The sequence below is a fragment of the Phoca vitulina genome, unplaced genomic scaffold (assembly GCF_004348235.1).
Source record: "Phoca vitulina isolate PV1807 unplaced genomic scaffold, GSC_HSeal_1.0 scaffold92, whole genome shotgun sequence".
Classification (NCBI taxonomy): domain Eukaryota; kingdom Metazoa; phylum Chordata; class Mammalia; order Carnivora; family Phocidae; genus Phoca; species Phoca vitulina.
The window spans coordinates 1,169,851-1,187,534 of NW_022589795.1; the positions used below are offsets into that span (position 1 = coordinate 1,169,851).

At 59.1% G+C, this 17,684-nt stretch overlaps 3 protein-coding genes across 6 annotated transcripts in view; 1 reads left to right on the plus strand and 2 right to left on the minus strand.

Annotated features, from left to right (window-relative positions):
* Positions 1-392: 392 nt before the first annotated feature.
* On the minus strand, positions 393-2,768 carry CCR10 (C-C motif chemokine receptor 10). 2 transcript variants are annotated; one of them, XM_032396432.1, is made up of 2 exons: positions 2,696-2,768; positions 393-1,460 (listed from the first exon to the last, which is right to left on the minus strand). In XM_032396432.1, exons 1-2 carry the CDS (start codon positions 2,705-2,707, stop codon positions 393-395), a joined length of 1,080 nt encoding a protein of 359 aa, XP_032252323.1. In that variant the 5' UTR covers positions 2,708-2,768. The 2 variants fall into 2 exon arrangements, with proteins under 2 accessions (XP_032252323.1, XP_032252322.1); XM_032396431.1 differs by lacking the exon at positions 2,696-2,768 and adding an exon at positions 1,609-2,228.
* Positions 2,769-2,977: 209 nt separating this feature from the next.
* On the plus strand, positions 2,978-17,671 carry CNTNAP1 (contactin associated protein 1). Of its 2 annotated transcripts, none has more exons than XM_032396424.1 (24): positions 2,978-3,245; positions 4,131-4,232; positions 4,319-4,512; positions 4,955-5,102; positions 5,196-5,399; positions 5,966-6,150; positions 6,642-6,785; positions 7,465-7,726; positions 8,597-8,746; positions 9,003-9,174; positions 9,626-9,732; positions 9,879-9,998; positions 10,367-10,570; positions 10,906-11,062; positions 11,146-11,273; positions 11,574-11,759; positions 12,245-12,466; positions 12,723-12,962; positions 14,080-14,433; positions 14,600-14,727; positions 15,121-15,214; positions 15,410-15,655; positions 15,757-15,804; positions 16,295-17,671. In XM_032396424.1, the coding sequence occupies exons 1-24, from the start codon at positions 3,182-3,184 to the stop codon at positions 16,615-16,617; spliced, it is 4,182 nt and encodes a 1,393-aa protein (XP_032252315.1). In that variant the 5' UTR covers positions 2,978-3,181; the 3' UTR covers positions 16,618-17,671. The 2 variants fall into 2 exon arrangements, with proteins under 2 accessions (XP_032252315.1, XP_032252316.1); XM_032396425.1 differs by lacking the exon at positions 2,978-3,245 and adding an exon at positions 3,429-3,716.
* Positions 13,708-17,684, minus strand: part of EZH1 (enhancer of zeste 1 polycomb repressive complex 2 subunit) — a 36,351-nt gene continuing 32,374 nt past the window's right edge. Inside the window, exon 21 of one of the 2 annotated variants that reach the window (XM_032396430.1) lies at positions 13,708-13,865. In XM_032396430.1, coding sequence (XP_032252321.1) covers positions 13,853-13,865 — 13 coding nt within the window. In that variant the 3' untranslated portion in view covers positions 13,708-13,852. Of the gene's footprint in view, positions 13,962-17,684 lie in introns of both variants that reach the window. The other variant, XM_032396429.1, reaches the window with a different exon arrangement.

The following is a 17,684-nucleotide window of genomic DNA, read 5'->3' on the forward strand; positions in this document are numbered from 1 at the left end:
CCAGCCCTCCTCGTCTGGCAGCTTTCCCACCTCACATCTTGTTCGCAGAGACCAGGTGAAGGTGGAGGGGGTGACAGTGCCTAGAGCTTCAGCAGGCTCAGCAGCTCTGCACCCCCACCCAGACTCTCAGCGCCTTCCACTCACAGCCAAGCAAGTTGAAGGGGGAGGTGGAACCCACCGGTTCCAAGTCGGTGACTCAAAAATAGTAACAGTTGTTGGGTTGCATCTCATTTCCATGTTATCAATTTAATGTGGCAAAGTACAGAAGCAATTCCTTTAGGTCCCTACCTCCTTCTCAGTGTTCCCCCACCTACTCCCTTTTCCCACTATCCTCCCTGGAATCCCGCCCTCCCCCCCCAGCCCCCACCCCCCACCCCTCTTGATTCGCAGCCCTAGTAGTCCCAGGAGGAGACACTGTGGGTCTCAGTGGGAGCCGAACAGGAAGAGAGGCGGGGCGGGCGGGGGCAGCGGCCGCGGGGGTGAGGCCCTGGGCTGCAGCTTCCACCCCGCAGCAGCCTCCGCAGGTCCTGGCGGAAGCGCAGGCCCAAGAAGGCGTAGAGCACGGGGTTGAGGCCGCAGCGGGCCAGGGCCAACCCTCCGGTGACCAGCAGCGCCAGATCCTTGCGCTTGCTGGCAGGGCAGCTCCGCTCGCGGGCAGCCAGTAGGTCGGCCGTATCCAGCAGCAGGGCGAGACTGTAGGGCAGCTGCAGCACCACGAAGGCCGCCACCAGGGCCACAACGACGCGCAGCGCACGCCGGCGCTCGGGCCCCCTGGCGGCCAGCAGCGTGCGGCCCAGGAGCGCGTAACAGGCGGCCATGACGCCGAGCGGCAGCGCGAAGCCCAGGACCACCTGCGCCATGGCGCTTGCCCCCTTCACCGTCTGCGTGAGGCCCTCGGGGAAGACGAGACGGCAGCGCCGCTGGCCTTCCCGCTGCCCGTCCTGGCTGAAAAGGAGAGCAGGCAGCGCCAGAAGCAGCGACAGCAGCCACACGATGGCTGAGACCACGTGTGCGCGGCCCGGAGCAGAGGGCCTCGGTCCAGCGGGGAGGGCCCGCGCGATGGCCACGTAGCGATCGGCGCTGATACAGGCCAGGAAGAGGAAGCCGGCGTGGAAGGAGGCGGAGTAGAGGCCCGAGATGGCGCGGCAGGTGGCACTTCCCAGACTCCAGCCCTGCAGAGCCCCGGCTGCGGCAAAGGGCAGGGTTAGGGCCAGCAGAAGGTCGGCCAGGGCCAGCTGGAGCAGGTGGGCAGAAGTGGGCGAACGGACAGCACGTCGGGCTGCCAGATGGGTGGCCAGGACCAGGCCATTGCCAGCCAGACCCAGTGCAGCCACCACCAGGGAGACACTGGGTTGGAAGGCCCTACTGAAGGCCTGGACATCCGCCTTGTAGCAGAGCTCTGGCAACGGCTCGGCGGAGTATGCCTCCTCATCCTCCCCCGAGTAGGGGCCCCAGGAGACCTGGGGAGGGCAAAATGAGAGAGACCTTATGAGACATCTTCCCACACCCTTCCCCCTCCCACACATACTTTCCAAGCTGGGAGCTGCTGCGTGACAACAGTATAGAGGGAGAAGATACAAACTCTTCTCCAAACTCTTCCTAACATACCCTCCAACAGGCCTTGGCTTCCACTGCACCCCTCCTGCCTCTGCATCCAGCTTCCTGGCCGACCTTGACTTTTCTGGATCTCAGTTGCCTGATACATAACGTGGAGATTAGAAATCCTGACCAGCCCAAGTGGCACAGTTGTTTGAAATAAGGAAGATAATGGATGTGAAGCATCTGTGCTCTCCTTAGGCCAAGGTTTCTATTATTAATAGATCTTGGAGCTTCAGTTCTGTTTGCAGCGCCCTCTCCTGGAAAGAACACCCACATGCAGGCTTTGCCTCGGAGCTGGTCCCTGGACTCCACGGCACGGTGTGGAGAGGGTTTCAAACGTCTTTTCCTTTCTCCCCTCCCCCCCCCCACCTCTAACTTCCAGTACAGGTACACTGAACTACTCATGACTGGGGGAGTGGGGGAGTCTCAAGGGTTACGGCTCAGGTTTTCTGGTCTCTGTTGCAACCTCGGACCTCTAGGTTCAGCTCACCATTGCCCTCAGCCCAGTCCCATCCCCCAACCCCAGCCTCACATCACCAGCCCCATCTGTCTGGAAGGTCCCTGGTCCCAGATGGCTCCAGATACCCTGGATAGGTCAAAACATGGCAGAAGCTTGTTACCAGGTGGAGAATCCCATCTCTTTGCCTTACCCTCCCTCTCTATAACCCTTCCCCCCCCAGCCCCCACTCCCACCTGCTCTGCGGGCTCCGTCCCCATCTCTGGCTACACAGGTTTCTGAAGTATAGCCACTGGGGAGAGAAGTTAACCTAGAGGGACAGGAAGGAAGGGGCGGGGAGAGGGACCAAGAGGGCGGTGGGGATTAGGGTCTGTGGGCTCTCTTTACCTAACTTTCCCATTCCACCCCCTGTTTTTGTTTTCTCTTTGCCCTGCCAGTAGAAAAAGAATGGGTTTGGGAATATCATCATTTGCTAGCTACCTGTGTGATCTTGAGTAAGTTTACCTCTTTGAGCCTCGGGTTTTTCATCTGCAAAGTGGAGTGAGGTAAAAATGTCGAATTCACAGGGTTATGAGGGTGCCTAGCACAGGTGCCTGAGGCATAATTTGCCTTCAGAAAATGTTAGATTCTTTTACTTACTCTTTTCTCCATCTCCAGGTACTCACCCCCCGCTTTTCTTGGATTTTTCGGGACCTCTCCACTGGCACTAGCCTTCCTTCCCCCACCCCTGCGGCCACAGTCCCTGCCAGCCTCGGGTTATTCAGGGTATTTCCCGGCGGCTGGAGGCTCTCTACCCCCGCCCTTTCGCAGCAGGGCTGAGGCGCGCGCTTGCGCGGGGTCCGGGAAAGCGGCGCGTGCCGGGAGAGAGAGGCTGGGGAAGGGGGGAGGTGAGAGGAGAGAGGGTGGGAAGGAGAGAGAGCCGCGGAGAACCTGGAACGACAGAGAGAGAGAGAGAAGGGAGAAGGGTTGGGGGAGAGACGAGGATAGAGGAAGGGGTGAGCTAGGAGCACAGACAGCGATCCGCTGCGAACCCCAGGAGGAGAACTGGGAGCCCGAGCTGGACCTGGAGCCCTAGCCGGAGCCGGGCACTGGGAGGCGGCCGCCGAGACCCGTCAGCCCTGCACCATGTGTCTCCGGCTCCTCTGCATCCTGCTCGCCGCGGTCTCAGGAGCCCGGGGCTGGGGCTACTGTGAGTGCCGGGCTCAGGTGCAAGCAGGGTGGGGCCAGGGAGTCCAAAGCCTGCAGGGCGGGTCCAGCCGCATTGCGGCTAGGTGGTCGCGGGTCCCTTCCCTGGCTGGCGCGCGCTTGCTCGTTCCCATCCTTTCCTGCCTCTCCCCCGCGCTCCGCAATGCAGCTCCGAGGCTGGCGCGCGCTCCCGGGCTGGTGGCTGGGCTCCGAGGAGCCGAGGATCCAGTCGGCCCCGCGCAGGGATTTGGGACAGGGATCCAAGCGGGAGCTGGTGCCTGGGCTTGAGGGTTGGGGATAAGGGTGGTACTGGTGATCCCAGCTGGGGTTAAGGTCTTGCCAGGGCCTGGGGCTGGGCTTGGAGCTGGCCTGGGGGCTAGGGTTTGGGGCTGGGGCTGGATTTTGAGGCTGGAATCCAAGCAGGAGTTGGTGACCCTGACCGATGCTAAGATTGGACATGAAGCTGGTGATGCTGGTATGACTGGCTGGGTTTGGGACCAAGGCCTGGATTTGGGGTTGGTGAGGGTTGGGGATGCTGATGAGTGGGATTGATGATAAGGCTAGGGCTGGATTGGTGCCTTGGGCTGACTCAGGTTCTGAAAGATGCTGAGGTTTGGGGTTGTGTTTAGGGGAGTACTAAGCCTGGGCTGGTACCGGAGCAGTCACAGAGTTAGGGAAGGTCTGGCCTAGGGGTCCCCCCAGAAGGAGAAGGCAGCCTCCCCTGAGTGTGCAGCTGTTGCTGCAGCCCAGGTTGAGCGGATGGCTTCAGTTAGTGCTGGGGTGGCTGCTGGAGAACAGAGAAGTAAGAGCTCCAGTGGCTCAGTGTGCGTGGTCTTTGGAAGGACCTGGGAGGGGCCGCGCGAACAAAATGTCTGTTTCCCCAACCTAGACGGCTGTGACGAGGAGCTGGTCGGGCCTCTGTACGCACGCTCCCTGGGCGCCTCCTCCTACTACGGGCTCTTCACCACGCCGCGCTTTGCCCGGCTGCACGGTGAGCGAGGCACCGCCCCAAGGCGTGGTGGGGGCTCCGGAGGGGCTAGGGAGAGCCAGTGGTAAAAGCCCTTGCCTCTTCTATAGGCATAAGCGGATGGTCTCCCCGAATTGGGGACCCGAATCCTTGGCTCCAGATCGACTTGATGAAGAAGCACCGGATCCGAGCTGTGGCCACCCAGGGCTCGTTTAACTCGTGGGACTGGGTCACACGCTACATGCTGCTCTACGGGGACCGAGTGGACAGCTGGACGCCATTCTACCAGCAAGGGCACAATGCGGTATTCCAGGCCCCCTGTGCACACACTCGGAGAACCTCCTCAGTTCTGCATCCTAGGCTGGGCACTAGCTTGGGGGAGATGGAGGAGGTGATGGTGGGGACACACGTGAGGAGCAGTGACTTCCAATCTGGGGATTCAGTCCAGAGGGACGGTCAGCTCACCATGTGTGCAAGACTTTCTCAGATGACAGGGTTTAACATACTTTAGGGTCAAATCTAGGAGAGCTTCTTGAAGGAGGGGACATCTGAGTTGAGCTTTGAGGAAATAATAGGATGGCGGGAGAGGGCACCTGTTTTTCTAAAGCCACGAGGGCCCAGGAGATCAAGGAGAGTTTCCTTTCTGGAAGTTGATATTGGCTGGGTGTGACAGCTGCCTGCTGGGAGGCTGTAGAGAAACGAAGCAGAGGTGGGGACCTGGTCTCTCCTCTCCCCTTCCCCCTAAGACCTTCTTCGGCAATGTGAACGAGTCGGCGATAGTGCGTCACGACCTGCACTACCACTTCACGGCGCGCTACATCCGCATCGTGCCGCTGGCTTGGAACCCGCGCGGCAAGATCGGCCTGAGGCTCGGCCTCTACGGCTGCCCGTACAGTACGAGTGCGGAGGTCGTGGCGGGGGGTGGCGGAGGGGAGGCTCCGGAGACAGTCTTCCCGGTCCTCGGCCCACCTACTGTCCTTCGCGCAGAGTCCGACGTGCTCTATTTCGACGGCGATGATGCCATCTCGTACCGCTTCCCGCGAGGGGTCAGCCGGAGCCTGTGGGACGTGTTCGCCTTCAGCTTCAAGACCGAAGAGAAGGACGGGCTCCTGCTGCACGCGGAGGGCGTCCAAGGCGACTACGTGACACTGGAGCTGCAGGGGGCGCACTTGCTGCTGCACATGAGCCTGGGTGAGCTCCGCCGCCGGCCGGGCGACCCCGGCTGCTCTGCGGCCACGCCCTTCGCTGCTCCGCCCCCGCGAGGCCGCGCCCACTCCCGCGCTCGCCCTTCCTTACTGTTCGGACCAAACCCACAATTTGGTGCTCGCAAAACACTGGACTCCGAGTCAGGCGATCTGGATGCCAGTCTCAGCTCCACCTACCAGTGGTGTGACCTTGGACAAGGCACTTCTCCAGTCTGTTTCCTCATTGTAGAAACCTTATATATACTTTGTGTACATATACATATAAACCCAAGAGTTGTTATTTTGTATCTCATCAGCTTTTCATAACATCCATATGATGAAGTAGAAGCAGCTAGTGGAAAACGGGGGCTCAGAGGGGTTAAATGACTTACCCTAAGTCACATACTCGCCGGTGGACCCCGCTCCATCCCAAGCTGAGGACGTCCAAGCTCTATATGCCCTGGGCCCTGTGCCAACCCTTCTCCGTGCTCCTGGCTGCTGCTTCACCTGGGGGCTAGGCCTCTCTGGGGCTCTCCAGGTTGTAGGTCTGACCCTGCTCCTCCGTCCCCCCAGGCAGCAGCCCCATCCAGCCCAGGCCCGGTCACACCACTGTGAGCGCTGGTGGCGTCCTCAACGACCAGCACTGGCATTATGTGCGTGTGGACCGATTTGGCCGGGAGGCAAACCTCACCCTGGACGGCTATGTGCAGCGCTTTGTGCTCAATGGTGACTTTGAGAGGCTGAACCTGGACAACGAGGTGAGCAGAGTGGTTTATTTAGTCGAGTTGGGGTGCTGGGCGGGTCCGTGGGGGACAGTGCTTTCCAGTTCCTGAATATTCTAGCAGCTCTTGGCAAACTTGCGGCTCACGGGCCTGGGTTGTTGTGGCTGTTATTGCTGTTAACAGGCCGATTTCCTGGGCACCGCCCCCAGAACAACTGACATGGGATCTGGAAATCTGGGTTTTGGGGATCCGACAAGATGAGAAAATTGCCCCATTGGATTGCCCAACTCTGTGGCCCTGATCTGCAGATAAAGAATCCCAGACAGGTTAATTGACCTACCCAAGGGCATGCAGCCAGTTTGTGGTGGAGTCAGGGCTAGCACCCAAGCCTGGGGAGGCCCAGCGAGCTTCCAGCTTTAACATCGATACTGCGGAAATGTGCCTGGGAAAGCGTGGGGCGGAAGGGAGAGAAAGTGCGCGTGCGCGTTCTGGCACCCAGGGAACCTAATCCCCCACCCCGCCCGCAGATGTACATTGGGGGTCTGGTGGGCGCTGCGCAGAAGAACCTGGCCTATCGGCATAATTTCCGAGGCTGCATAGAAAACATAATCTTCAACCGAGTGAACATCGCAGACCTGGCCGTTCGGCGCCATTCGAGGATCACCTTCGAGGCCAGTGGGCTGGGGGATCAGGGAGGGAGGGACATCAGAGCTGCTTGGAAAGCAAAGAGAATCAGATAAAAGCCGAGGATTCTTCTCTCCCCAGCCAAATGCTCAAGTGGTGGGGGAGGCACCACGGACTCACAGGAGGTGCAAAGGCCACCCCTCCCTAACCCCCAGTTAAGAAGCTGTGGTCTGGTCTAACCACATCCTCAATTAATGCTTGAGGAAAATAAGGTGCAGGGACCCGGGGTGGCTTGGCCCGGGATCACGGAGTTGTACAGTGGTTGAGTCCGGTCTTGAACCCAGGTCTGTTTTGGTGTGGTCCCCGCCCCCCACGCCACCCCAACCCTGCAGCGAGTATTCTAGTGCCAGCCAGGAAGCCAGTAGGAAGTTGCCTCTCCAGGCTGGGAGGAAGCGAAGGAGGCGGTCGCCCTGGAGACGGTGTAAAGCCGGGATGGCCAGCAGAGGGTCCCCCAGGGCCGCCTTGGTTGGAGACCCCCTCCACAGCTGGTTATGTTTGTGGGGGCTGGGAATGGTCAGAGTGGGAGGTCCCACCCCCTCCCCCGCACACACCCCGAGGGAGTGCGGTGAGGAGGGTCTTAGATCGGTCCGGAAATTGAATTCCCAGCAGAGGCAGACAGCACATTCATTCTCTTGGATGCTGATGGATCCTTACTTCCGTCCTCAGGGTAAGGTGGCCTTCCGTTGCCTGGACCCGGTTCCTCACCCCGTCAACTTCGGAGGGCCTCACAACTTCGTGCAAGTGCCTGGCTTCCCGCGCCGAGGCCGCTTCGCCGTCTCCTTTCGCTTCCGCACCTGGGATCTCACGGGGCTGCTACTGTTCTCCCGCCTGGGGGACGGGCTGGGCCACGTGGAGCTGATGCTCAGTGAAGGGCAGGTCAACGTGTCCATCGCGCAGACTGGCCGAAAGAAGCTTCAGTTTGCTGCTGGTGAGGGGTGGAGAGTGGGGGGAGGCGGGAGGCGCCGCCAGAAGGCCAGAGAAGGGCAGAGGAGGAGCGGGTGCGGGCCCGCACGGAGGCCCCTCGCTTATTGGAGAGGGGTGAGGGGGGGAAGGGAGCAGGGCAGGAGGACCCTGAGCCCTGGGGATGGGACGGAGTGGACGGGGGTGAGGAGTCAGATCTGAGCCGCTCAGGCTGCTGGGAGAGGCAGGTAGGCTGAGGAGTCCTGGTCTCATCTAGTTCCAGGGGGCTCCAGAAGTGTTTGTTACTCGTTTGCGACTTTGCCAACTCTGCCTCAGCTGCTAGGGTTAGTGAAGACGGTCAAAGATGTCACCACTCAGTGTGATAAGTGTGATGGAGAGGGGGGTGCCTGGGTGGCTCAGTCGGTTAAGCATCTGACTCTTGATTTCCGCTCAGGTCCTGATCTCACAGTGATGAGATGGTGCCCCTAGTTGAGCTCCACACTCAGCGGGGAGTCTGCTTGAGATTCTCTCTCTCCCTCTCCCTCTGCACCGCCCCACGGGCACTCTCCACTCTCCTCTCTCTCTCTCTCAAATAAATAAATCTTTAATATATATTATAGATTATATTTAATATGTTATATATTATTTATATATTTAATATATTATATATTTAACATATGATATATTTAACATTATATATTTGATATGTTATATATTTAGTATGTTTTATATTTAGTATGTTATATATATACATATATGTGTGTGTGTGTGTGTGTGTGTATATCTAATGTAATGGAGGGCACATAGGCACAGAATGAGGTTGCTGCTTCCCTGCTCAAGACACCCTTATCTCAGAATGTGTCTTCCCACACCCACACCATCCTTTTTTCCTGTCCAGGGTACCGCCTGAATGATGGCTTTTGGCACGAGGTGAATTTTGCAGCCCAGGAGAACCATGCAGTCATCAGCATTGATGACGTGGAGGGGGCAGAGGTCAGGGTCTCATACCCTCTGCTGATCCGCACTGGCACCTCATACTTCTTTGGGGGTAAGTGGGAGCCAACCTGACCAGACCCCTGTCTCTGGGTGGGAAGGCATCACCAAAGTCCCCTCAGATGGGGCTACCTGGAGATTTGTAGGGATAAATCCCTCTCTCCCCTCTGGAGCCTTGGGGACTGGAAGGTCACTGCCATTGTCTCTTGGCCCCCTTCCTTCCATCATGTCTGGCTTTCCTTTGGCATCTCCCTGGGGGAGGGTCTCTGGGGTCTCCCCTGGGGAGGGCCTCACAGGGGTGGTTGCTCCAGGTTGTCCCAAACCAGCCAGTCGATCGGGCTGCCACTCCAACCAGACGGCGTTCCATGGCTGCATGGAGCTGCTCAAGGTGGATGGTCAACTGGTCAACCTGACTCTGGTGGAGGGCCGGCGGCTTGGATACTATGCTGAGGTCCTCTTTGACACATGTGGCATCACTGATAGGTATCCAGAAGCCCCTCTCCCTGCAAGAGGTGACCCCTCCAAAGCCCTCTTCGGTGGTCTCCCAACGGGAGTGGCCTTTCTCAATAATCTCCCTTCTCCTGGTCCCAGTTCCTCAGTCTCCCACTTGGAGATGACTCCTCCTTGACCTCTTGTCTCATCCTCTTGTCCTTCTTTACCTGGTTCTTCCATTAAAGTGACACATGCTCGGACTGGAAACGAAGCATCTGTTCTTGGTCCTAGAGGGTTTTCTTCGGGGCGGGGGGGGGGGGGGGATAAACAGTAGTCCTTGAGTCCTGAGGCCTGCCTAATGTGCCAGCACTTAGGCTTATATCTGGCTAGTTCCTCGGGGTGCTGGTGCTCTCAGGAGCCAGAAGGGAAGTTTGTAGGGATCAGACCCCACGCTCACGCTCACAGTAAGGCGCCTTCCCTTGGTGCTGACCCTCTTCCCTAGGTGTAGCCCTAACATGTGTGAGCATGATGGACGCTGCTACCAGTCCTGGGATGACTTCATCTGCTATTGTGAACTGACAGGCTACAAGGGGGAGACCTGTCACCAACGTAAGCCGGCTGGGGGATGGGGGCCACTCCGGGGCAGGGGAGGCCAGGAGGTTGCTGGGGATCACGAGGCTGCTAGAGCTGGTAGGACTGGCCCTCCTAGCCCTCTGACCCCATAACTGCTCTTTCCCCACCCCACGACCTACCAGCTCTGTATAAGGAATCTTGTGAGGCTTATCGACTCAGTGGGAAAATTTCTGGAAACTTTACCATTGATCCTGATGGCAGTGGCCCCCTGAAGCCATTTGTGGTGTACTGTGATATCCGAGGTCAGTGGCTCTGATGGGTGGTGAAGGGGCAGCTGACAGGGCTGTGAGGGGGTGTGGGGGAAACGGGATTGAAGCAGGGGGACAGGGTCCAGCAAGATTGATCCTGTGGTGGGGGGTAAAGGATGACAGAGGGGAAAGGGGACACTCAGGAATTTGTAATCTAGCTTTGCAGATAAATTCCAGCTTCCCGATCCAGTCCAGCTGTCCCATCTCCAGCCTCCAGGGTCGGGGGCCCAGAGCTGGGCTGGAACAGAGCTGCTGGCCACATTTATTGGCTCTGAGGAGCAGCAATGGTGGTGGAGGTGGGCAGGGAGATGGGTAGAGAATGCCCATCTCGAGCCAAAGCTCTGTCCCTTCCACTCCCCCAGAGAACCGGGCATGGACAGTTGTGCGGCATGACAGGCTGTGGACAACTCGGGTGACAGGTTCTAGCATGGAGCGGCCATTCCTGGGGGCCATCCAGTACTGGAATGCCTCTTGGGAGGAAGTCAGTGCCCTGGCCAATGCTTCTCAGCACTGTGAACAGTGGATCGAGTTCTCCTGCTACAATTCCCGGCTGCTCAACACTGCTGGTGAGGGCCTGGGCCGCTGAGGGCCTGGGCCGGTGAGGGCCTGGGCCAGTGAGGGTGGGCCGCTGAGGGCCTGGGCCGCTGAGGGCGGGCCGCTGAGGGCCTGGGCCCCTGAGGGCGGGCCGCTGAGGGCCTGGGCCGCTGAGGGCCTGGGCCGCGGCGGGCGAGGTGCAGCGCTGGAGGAGAGACCCGTGGGGGCTTGGGAGGAGGGAACCAGAGGGCTCAGCTAGAGCTCTTGAACATCCGAGCAAGGATCTGGGCGGGTTGGAAAGGGGAGAGAGGAGCCCCGGGGCTAATGGAGGGCTGGGGCCTGGAAACGGCCTCCGCGTCTTCCCCAGGAGGCTACCCCTACAGCTTTTGGATTGGCCGAAATGAGGAGCAGCACTTCTACTGGGGAGGCTCGCAGCCTGGGATCCAGCGCTGTGCCTGTGGTCTGGACCGGAGCTGCGTGGACCCCGCTCTGCACTGTAACTGTGATGCCGACCAGCCCCAGTGGTGAGGGGCGAAGGGACAGGGCGTTCAGGATTCCAGGGGCAGCAGAACAGCAGGGCCTGAACCACTGCATCCTGCCCCCACAGGAGAACCGACAAGGGACTGCTGACCTTTGTGGACCATTTGCCCGTCACCCAGGTGGTGGTGGGGGATACGAACCGCTCCAATTCTGAGGCCCAGTTCTTCCTGAGGCCTCTGCGCTGCTATGGCGATCGTGAGTGGCAGACCCCTTTTGTGTGCCCTCCCAGGGTTGGCTCTCCAGTTTCCAAAATTTAGGCCACCTGACCCACTGCGGGTCTCTAGGACATCCTGCCAGACACCCAGCTCCTGCTGGGATGGGACCCCTTCTGTGTTGTTCCCTGCACCTCATTCTCTTTCATTAGACCCCTTCTTCTCCCCTTGGCTCCCCGCCCCCAGCCGTCCCCCCTGCCCTATCTTCCCCCACCCCACTGGGGGCTCCCTTCCTTCACCCTCCGACCTCCCTGACAAGGCCTTCCTCCTTCTGCTTTTGCAGGGAATTCTTGGAACACCATCTCCTTCCACACTGGGGCTGCCCTACGCTTTCCCCCCATCCGTGCCAACCACAGCCTTGATGTCTCCTTCTACTTCAGGACCTCGGCTCCCTCGGGAGTCTTCCTAGAGAATATGGGGGGCCCTTACTGCCAGTGGCGCCGGCCTTACGTGCGGGTGGAACTCAACAGTGAGCGGGCAGACGCCGGGAGGGGCGTGGGCTGGACGGAGCTCTCTGGGCCGAGGTGGGGTAGGCAGAGGCTGGGGGAAGGGACAAGGGCAGATGCCAGCACGGAAAGGGCTTTGGGTAACAGTAGGTTCTAGACCCGGGTCTGTCTTGGTAGCTGGCTGGCTCTGTGAGCTTGGGCACTCACTTCAGCTCTCCGGGCTTCAGGCCCCGTGCGTGTGGGTAAGGCAGCGGGACTCCTGAGGTGTTTTCTACCTGACTGGCTATGCTTCTAACCTCAGAAGTGGGGCTGGGAAGCTGGCTCCAAGGATCTGCAAATTTGGTAGAGACCAGGAGCATAAGGTTTTAAGGAGTTTATGGGTTTTGTCCCAGGCTGAGGACAAACTGGAGGGACATTCAAGGAGCTCTGAGGAGTGAAGAAGAGAGCTTGTATGGGGTGAGGAATCTGTGAGGTCTGAGTCCTTTCTCCCCACCCCTGCGTTGTCCAGCATCCCGGGATGTGGTCTTCGCCTTCGATGTGGGGAATGGGGATGAGAACCTAACAGTACACTCGGATGACTTTGAATTCAACGACGATGAGTGGCACCTGGTCCGGGCGGAAATCAACGTGAAGCAGGCCCGGCTCCGTGTGGACCACCGGCCCTGGGTGCTGCGGCCCATGCCCCCGCAGACCTACCTCTGGCTGGAGTACGACCAGCCCCTTTATGTCGGTGAGCAGCAACCCTGCGCCGGGTCTGAGGCCTCCTGCGCCTTCCCGCCCTCTCACCGCAGCTCTCCTGGCTTCCAGGAGCCCCGTGTCTGAGGTCCCCATGCCCTCTGCTGCAGAGTGGGCCAAGAGCTCACCTCTCCTCTCTAGGCCATGGATTTTATGCCATGATTTCGTTCCCCTTGGCTCCCTCCCCAACCCCAATACTTACCCCTGTCTCTGGCTCTACACCCATTTCTTGACCGGCCCCCCCTTCCCAGGATCTGCAGAGCTTAAGAGGCGCCCCTTCGTGGGTTGCTTGAGGGCGATGCGTCTGAACGGAGTGACTCTGAACCTGGAGGGCCGTGCCAACGCCTCGGAGGGTACCTCACCCAACTGCACGGGCCGTTGCGCCCACCCCCGCTTCCCCTGTTTCCACGGAGGCCGCTGTGTGGAGCGGTACAGCTACTACACGTGTGACTGTGACCTCACGGCTTTCGATGGGCCGTACTGCAACCACGGTCAGTGCGGCTGCTTATGGGGGACCCGGAGCCCTAGGGCGCAGCGGGGTGCAGGGAGGGCAAGGGAAGGACGGAGGGTGCAGGGTCAGCACCAGGGAAAACTAGAGCTGTCCCTGGGTTCCTGAGTGCTGAGGCGGGGCCGTCCGGCAGCTGAAGATGCCGGGCGACTCCAAGTCATAAAGTGGGGCAAGGAAGGGATGGTACGGTTGGCTCGTACTAAAGGAACTCAAAAGCAACCGGCAGATAACGTCCCCATCTTCCCACTGTCACCAAGATAGCAGAGATTAGCCCCCTTGCAAGCATACCCACCGCAGGCGGCGCGATGCCCTCCTATGCCATTTCCTAGTTGATGATCGCTGAGCTCCTAAAACACGTCTTACAGCCTGGTTCTCGGTTAAGGCAAGCCTTGACATTCAGCACCGCAAGATTCCGCACACGCACCCAGACTGCATCCTTCCTAAGGCTGGCCTAGGAGGATGTGCACGCAGGTAGGTTCACGGTGTGCGAAGTCTGCCGGAGCAGGGAGATGCAGGGACTCGGGGACCAGCAGAGGACCTTTCGTCTTGGTTTGGAAGTGTGAGTGGTGGCGAGTGTACCAGAGGGGGTCACGATACCTCGATTCTTTTTTTTTTTTTAAAGATTTTATTTATTTGTCAGAGAGCGAGCACAAGCAGGGGGAATGGTGGGCAGAGGGAGAGGGAGAAGCAGACTCCCCGCTGAGCAGGGACACCGATGCGGGGCTCGATCCCAGGACCCCGGGATCATGACCAGAGCCGAAGGCAGATGCTTAAACGACTGAGCCCCCCAGGCGTCCCCATGATACCTCGATTCTAATCTTGGCTCTCCGCGTACTGCGTGTCCTTATGGCAGTCAGTAGCCAGTTCTGTGCCTCAGTCTCCCCATCTGTCAAAGGCACGGGTTGTACTGGATGATCTTTTCCATTTCTCATGGTTTTAAGATTCCATTCTGGGACAGATTCCATTTCTGGGACAAGGGGACCTACCGGTGAATGGAGGCATGCTGTGACCGCGGCAAGGTCCCAGGGCGGCGGTGAGGATGACATAACAGTGTCCGAATCCGGGAGTGGGGGCCCTGACCTCACTCCATCTGCCTTCAGATATCGGCGGTTTCTTTGAGCCCGGCACCTGGATGCGCTACAACCTGCAGTCGGCGCTGCGCTCGGCCGCCCGGGAGTTCTCGCACATGCTGAGCCGGCCGGTGCCGGGCTACGAGCCGGGCTACGTCCCTGGCTATGACACCCCGGGCTACGTGCCTGGCTACCACGGGCCCGGGTACCGTCTGCCCGAATACCCCCGGCCCGGCCGGCCGGTGCCCGGGTACCGCGGGCCTGTCTACAACGTCACGGGAGAGGAGGTGTCCTTCAGCTTCAGCACAGACTCCGCCCCCGCCGTCCTGCTCTATGTCAGCTCCTTCGTGCGGGACTACATGGCCGTGCTCATCAAGGAAGACGGTAAAGGTCCCACAGCCCCCCTCCTGCCCCAGCTCCAGCTTCCGGCAGGGCGCCCTCCACTCTTCTAACTACTGGTTCGCTGGTTCAAGGCCCCCCCGAGCGCTCTCCGAAGACAGGGGGCTGTGGGAGCCCAGAGGAGACGCCCCTTCTCCCCCCCATCCCACAGGGACCCTGCAGCTGCGGTATCAGCTGGGCACCAGCCCCTACGTGTACCAACTGACCACGAGGCCCGTCACTGACGGCCAGCCCCACAGCGTCAACATCACCCGCGTCTACCGCAACCTCTTCATCCAGGTGCGCGCGGAGGGAGGCAGACCAGCTCAGACGGCGCCCAGGTTGCGGCCCCCGGGGGAAAGGCCAGCTAGTTAGCATGAGTAGGGCACATCCCAGTTCAGCGTTTGGCCTCCTGTGACCCTCACACGTGCCCTGGGAGCTCGCTCGGGGAGGCAGGCGTTCTTACGTCTGTTTTTAAGTCAGTGAACGGGCTCCACAAAGTTTTCCACAAAGTCAAACCCCTGGTGGCGGCAACGACAAGGCCCAGATGAGGCTGTTGGGTTTTCCACGCCGAATCCTTCATCTGGGTGGCTGTCCACCTAGGACTGAGCTAGGGCTCCCCAGCAGCGGGGGCGGCACGGGGGTTCAGCGGGGTCTTGGCTTCGTCAGCCTCTGGTTCTCCCTCCCCCTCAGGTGGACTACTTCCCGCTGACAGAACAGAAGTTCTCGCTGTTGGTGGACAGCCAGCTGGACTCACCCAAGGCCTTGTATCTAGGGCGTGTTATGGGTGAGCTGTGGGTGCGAGTGTTTGGGGTGAGGGGTTGTGGGCGAAGCCCCTGGAGCCCAGGGGAGCGAGGGACCTGGGACCGGCTGCGAAGGCGGTGATCATGAGGAGCAGGAAACCTGTGGACGGCGAGCGGTGAGCGGGGCGAGCCTAGGGGTGGCCCCAGCCCCCGTCCCTCTGGGCCTGCCTCTCCCTCAGAGACCGGGGTCATCGACCCAGAGATCCAGCGCTACAACACACCGGGGTTCTCGGGCTGCCTGTCTGGTGTTCGATTCAACAACGTGGCTCCCCTCAAGACCCACTTCCGAGCCCCTCGCCCCATGACCGCTGAGCTAGCCGAGGCCCTTCGAGTTCAGGGAGAACTGTCTGAATCTAACTGCGGGGCCATGCCACGTCTTGTCGCAGAGGTGCCACCTGAGCTGGATCCCTGGTATCTGCCCCCAGGTAGGTCCAGGGGACACACAGAAGAGGGGCGGTCGACAGGGAAGGGAAACGATTCTTAACACGGAGGAGGCTTCTCCTAACTGGGGCTTTCTCCTCTTCAGACTTCCCGTACTACCACGATGAGGGATGGGTGGCCATACTTTTAGGCTGTGAGTAGCAATGATCACTACCCTGACCTAATTCTACCCTCCGTGGGCATCCCCTCCGTGCCCCATATCCCCAGGGCTGAGGGGGGCGAAGGCACTAGGCGCGTGGGGGTGCACACACACACGAGCTAGGCTGTGCGGACGGTAGGAGAGAATTGAGCTGGAGATTCTTCAAGGTTTGAGGATGCTATGGACTTTTAACTGAAATGAAATATTAAAATGGGGCTATAGCTAAAGGATGAGGAAAGGGGGTGAAGTAACCTCCAGAGAGGCGAGAAACTGGGGTAACTCCAGGGATGTGGAAAGAGAATACTAGAAATCAAAGACACCAGGGGTTAAGCCAGGAATTCAGACCTGCCGGACACTTGGGCCTGGCTTGCCACGCTCAAACTGCGGACGGTCATACACGTATCCTTTTGGCCAAAAGCATACATGTGTGTCTGTGGAGATACCCCCAAGAACGGCTCTGAATTGTTCCTTCTTTCCCTTTCAGTTTTGGTGGCCTTCTTGCTGCTGGGGCTGGTGGGGATGTTGGTGCTCTTCTATCTGCAAAATCATCGCTACAAGGGCTCCTACCACACCAACGAGCCCAAGGCCACCCATGATTACCATCCTGGCAGCAAACCTCCCCTACCTACTTCAGGCGCTGCCCAGGTCCCAGCCCCTACACCAGCCCCAGCCCCAGCCGCAGCCGCAGCCCCAGCCCCAGCCCCAGCCCCAGCCGCAGCCCCAGCCCCAGCCGCAGCTCCAGGCCCAGCCCCTGGTCCCCGGGACCAAAATCTTCCCCAGATCCTGGAGGAGTCCAGGTCTGAATGAATCAGGAGAAGGGCTTTAGGGACCAAGTCCATCTCCTCTGAATCTCCCAATTCCCACCTCTCCCCACCCTGTCAGGGACATTTGGCTCCTCTTAGCTGGTTCTGCTCATCCAGAGGATGCCCCTCCTGCCAAGTCTGGTAGGCAGAGCTACAGATGGGACCAAAGGGAGTGGCCGACCTCACTGCCTAAAGCAATGCTCTCCCCGTCCCCGTTTCCCTAGGCTCCTGGTTGTTTGCCTGCCCCAAAGGAGAAGCTCCATGGGGTAGAGACAGGCCCTCTCTGCCATCCCTGTCCCAGCTGCTGCCAGGGATTAACAACAGAGTGCAAGGGAGATTAACTGCTTCCCTTCAAATATTCAATCTCAGCAGGGACAGATGTGTGGGATTGCAGGGATGCACAGGGCATGGGGGGAGGAGGCTGCTAAATCATATCCCCTAGCCTCCCCCCTGCCCTGCAGAATGTCTTCCATCTGCTTCCACTCAGTTGGGGGTTAGGGAGGGCTTTGTTGCTGTTCCCCACCCTCTCTTTTTTGTTTTGTACAGAGACCAAGAGGCCTCGCTTTTAGCACCTTAGTACCTCCGCTGCTTCACATGCTTTAGCCAAAGCCATAAAAAAAACTTGCAATGTAGAGAGAATAATGCAGACACACCGACTAGCCAGCCCTCTATTCTTCCTCCCTCTTCCAAGATATGCAATAGCCTTGGTGCCTGTCCAAAGGCTTGGCCCCCTCTCCAGTGCATGAGGAGTCCTCTTTCCTCCGCTCAGAGATGCTGCTTCGTTTGCCCGGGAGGTCCTATTCTTTATATATATTTTTTGTTGCAAAATCTCTCTCTAGAGAAACTCTATATATTACTCTAATTTTCTAATTATCAGTTTATATATAAAAGAAAAAATCAATCGACTGTCCTGTGCTGTGCCCACAGTCTGTGGTTTTTGCTTCTCCTGTGTTGGAAGTCTCGTGAGGTTTGCTGGCCACTCACCCAGTCCGACCCAGCCTCCACTCTGAAGCCGTGCGCTCAGAGCCTGAGCCGTCCTAATAAAGCAGAGTGGCAGAGCCCCAGTCTGTG

Excerpts from the sequence above, each read along its gene's own strand:
- CCR10 (XM_032396431.1), bottom strand. The coding sequence starts at position 2,004 with ATGAGTAGTTCAGTGTACCTGTACTGGAAGTTAGAGGTGGGGGGGGGG. Across the intron at positions 1,461-1,608 it reads AAGCCAAGGCCTGTTGGAGG|GTCTCCTGGGGCCCCTACTC; the intron begins GTATGTTAGGAA and ends TGCCCTCCCCAG.
- CNTNAP1 (XM_032396424.1), top strand. The coding sequence starts at position 3,182 with ATGTGTCTCCGGCTCCTCTGCATCCTGCTCGCCGCGGTCTCAGGAGCC. Across the intron at positions 7,727-8,596 it reads GAAGCTTCAGTTTGCTGCTG|GGTACCGCCTGAATGATGGC; the intron begins GTGAGGGGTGGA and ends TTTCCTGTCCAG. Across the intron at positions 14,728-15,120 it reads ACCGCAACCTCTTCATCCAG|GTGGACTACTTCCCGCTGAC; the intron begins GTGCGCGCGGAG and ends CCTCCCCCTCAG.